General features: G+C 26.6%; 2 protein-coding genes and 1 non-coding gene across 3 annotated transcripts in view; 1 reads left to right on the forward strand and 2 right to left on the reverse strand.

Moving 5' to 3' along the window:
* NAEGRDRAFT_76539 (uncharacterized protein) overlaps positions 1-943 on the forward strand; it is a gene marked incomplete at both ends in the record, with an annotated part of 1,674 nt that extends 731 nt beyond the window's left edge. Inside the window, one exon of the mRNA XM_002668497.1 lies at positions 663-943. Within this exon, the coding sequence (XP_002668543.1) occupies positions 663-943 (281 nt within the window). The remainder of the gene's footprint in view (positions 1-662) is intronic.
* Positions 944-989: 46 nt separating this feature from the next.
* On the reverse strand, positions 990-1,060 carry NAEGRDRAFT_t877. Its single transcript has one exon. It is a non-coding gene; the product is annotated as a tRNA-Asp (tRNA).
* Positions 1,061-1,850: 790 nt separating this feature from the next.
* NAEGRDRAFT_76540 (uncharacterized protein) overlaps positions 1,851-2,566 on the reverse strand; it is a gene marked incomplete at both ends in the record, with an annotated part of 3,405 nt that continues 2,689 nt past the window's right edge. Inside the window, one exon of the mRNA XM_002668498.1 lies at positions 1,851-1,887. Coding sequence (XP_002668544.1) covers positions 1,851-1,887 — 37 coding nt within the window. The remainder of the gene's footprint in view (positions 1,888-2,566) is intronic.

Here is a 2,566-nt window from a genome sequence, read left to right on the forward strand (position 1 = left end):
TGATTAATGCTTTCAATTGTTTAAAATGGCAGTACTCAATCAATATTGTAATGAATCAATAAAAACAAGCTTCCAATATTGTTAATATCAAACAAAATTTCTTCCTTTCAGAAACCTCTTTCAAAGACAGATTAATCATCGTTAAACTTACTTGTAAATGAACAAACTCTCCATAAAGATAAAAAGACTACAGCACTACAGGTTCCCAAGTTGTCTCCAACCTCAGTACTGATGTGGCTCGACGATGCTTAACTTCTCAAATCGGACGGGATGAGGTGCATTCATCGTGATATGGCCGTAGCCATTCATTTCCCAAACACAATGAATATAAGATTGGATATCTTCGTTTACTGGCAGTGGAAATTTCCTTATCTTTCAACAATCTATCAGAAACTAGATTAGATGATCTAGATCCAAAACAAGTTGTTTCTTCCATTTTACACAAAAGCTTTAACTGCCAACAATCAAACTGATCAATGGTCTAGCTCCATTACTCGACAAATGTTAACCCAAAAATTTTCAATCCATCAATGCAGAAGAAACCAAAAACAAGGTAATCATGATTGCAAGTATTCAATAGTTTTGGAAATTAATTCCTAATCTCAAATGGGAAGGTGTGTTTTTTACAATTTTGTCAATCAATATTTTACAAAATATTAAAGTTAGAGAAATGCTATATATTCCAATTTTGGATTTGAATTTTCTCCCAAATAGATATCTTCTTCTTGCTCTTCGTGTTGAAATTAAGACATTTGATAAGAAGGCAATTCCATCATATCAGGAAAACAATGAGAGGAAAGAACAAATGGAACTAAAAAGGGCATCTTGGAATATTTTTAAGGAATATGACACTTTGAAATCTTTGATTATTTTCTCGGTGGTTTTAAGAGATATAACTTTGAAAATTGATAATTGGCTAGATTACATATCATTCCTCTTATGATGAAAAAATTAAAACTCAAATTTTGGAGATAATGTCAAAAATTAATCTCGAGTGCCGGGAATTGAACCCGGGTCGCCAGAGTGACAGTCTGGAATGCTACCACTATACCACACCCGATTTCACATTAATTCTCATTCAACATAATATTTCTAGCTATTCTAAAAAGGAACCTTAATTGTAGCTTTAAGTGTAATATTGCTTTCAATAAAAATTTTTTGATATTAAGGCTGAAGAGTTTGGTAAACTTAAACAATTTAAACTTGTTCAATGGAAACAAGTTCAAGTTTAATTTAAAGAATCAGACAGAGAAATTGTTTTACAAGCTATTTCAATGGGAAAAGTTTACAATTATTCAAATGAAGTTGTTGGTTTTCCATTGGTAATTTTTAAAATAATTATGAGTGTCACTTCAAGTTCATCCTATTGAATCAATGTTTTGATCAATTTGAACAATGAACATTAAAAAAAAATGTCATCATCATCGGATCCACTTGCTGATTATCGTCGTTTAGCAGCAGAGAGAAGAAATCGTTTATTAGGTAACAACAATACTTCTACTCCACCTCCATCACCATCAAATTTAAATAATAATAATAATAGTATATCATCATCATCACCTTCATCATCAAATAACACGACAACTATTAATAATAATATATCATCAAATACTCCTAATACTCCTAATACTCCTAATACTCCTAATAATAATATAAAAACTAAAAAATTAAAATTAATTGAAAAATCCAATGAAGAAATATTAAAAGAAAGAGAATCATTAATTCCAACAAATTTAATTTCAATTTTAAATCCAAATACAGAAAAAAAGAAATATTTAGAAAAATTAAATTCTGAAAATGAAATGATATTAAAAAGAGAAAGAGAAGAAAAAGAAAATTTATTAAAACAATTAAGAAATGATCCACATATAGGTAAAAAATCCAAATCTATTGATTATCCAAATATAGATAATAGTTTAAAATTAAATTCACCAACAAAACCAAATGAAATAACTGAAACTATATTTGAAAGTCAATTAGAAGAAAATGAACCATGTATTTTACAAATTAGATTTATAGATGGTTCAATTAGTAAAGTTAAATTTGAATCAAATGATAAATTAACACAAATATGTCAATATATATTTAATTCTGAAAAAGGAAAAGATTATAATGGTATTAAAATTAAAATACCATTATTTAAAATTAAATATTTTAATAATACAAATATGAATTTATATAATTTAAAAGAATTAGAATTAACTCCAAATGGTAATTTAATTATTGAAAATGATGAAAGTGAATTTGCATTTACAATTAATAATTTAATTCAAGATTTAAATATTAATCATGAATTAAATTATTTACCTGTTGAATATATTTTACAAAATTTTGGTTCATCCTACAGATTAAAAGGTGATACAATTGAAGAGAAGGAAAAATTTAGAAATCGTCAACGTGAAAAGGAAATTGAACATGCAAAATTAGAAAAATTAAAAAAAAAGAAGGAAATGGAACAAGTTAGAAGAAATTTAGAATTAGATAAAAAAGAAAGATTAGAAAAATTAGAAAAATTAAATAATTTATCATCCAATTCACATTCATCATCAGCTATATTTGATTCAAG

This window comes from Naegleria gruberi (assembly GCF_000004985.1).
Source record: "Naegleria gruberi genomic scaffold NAEGRscaffold_188, whole genome shotgun sequence".
NCBI lineage: Eukaryota > Heterolobosea > Eutetramitea > Acrasida > Naegleriidae > Naegleria > Naegleria gruberi.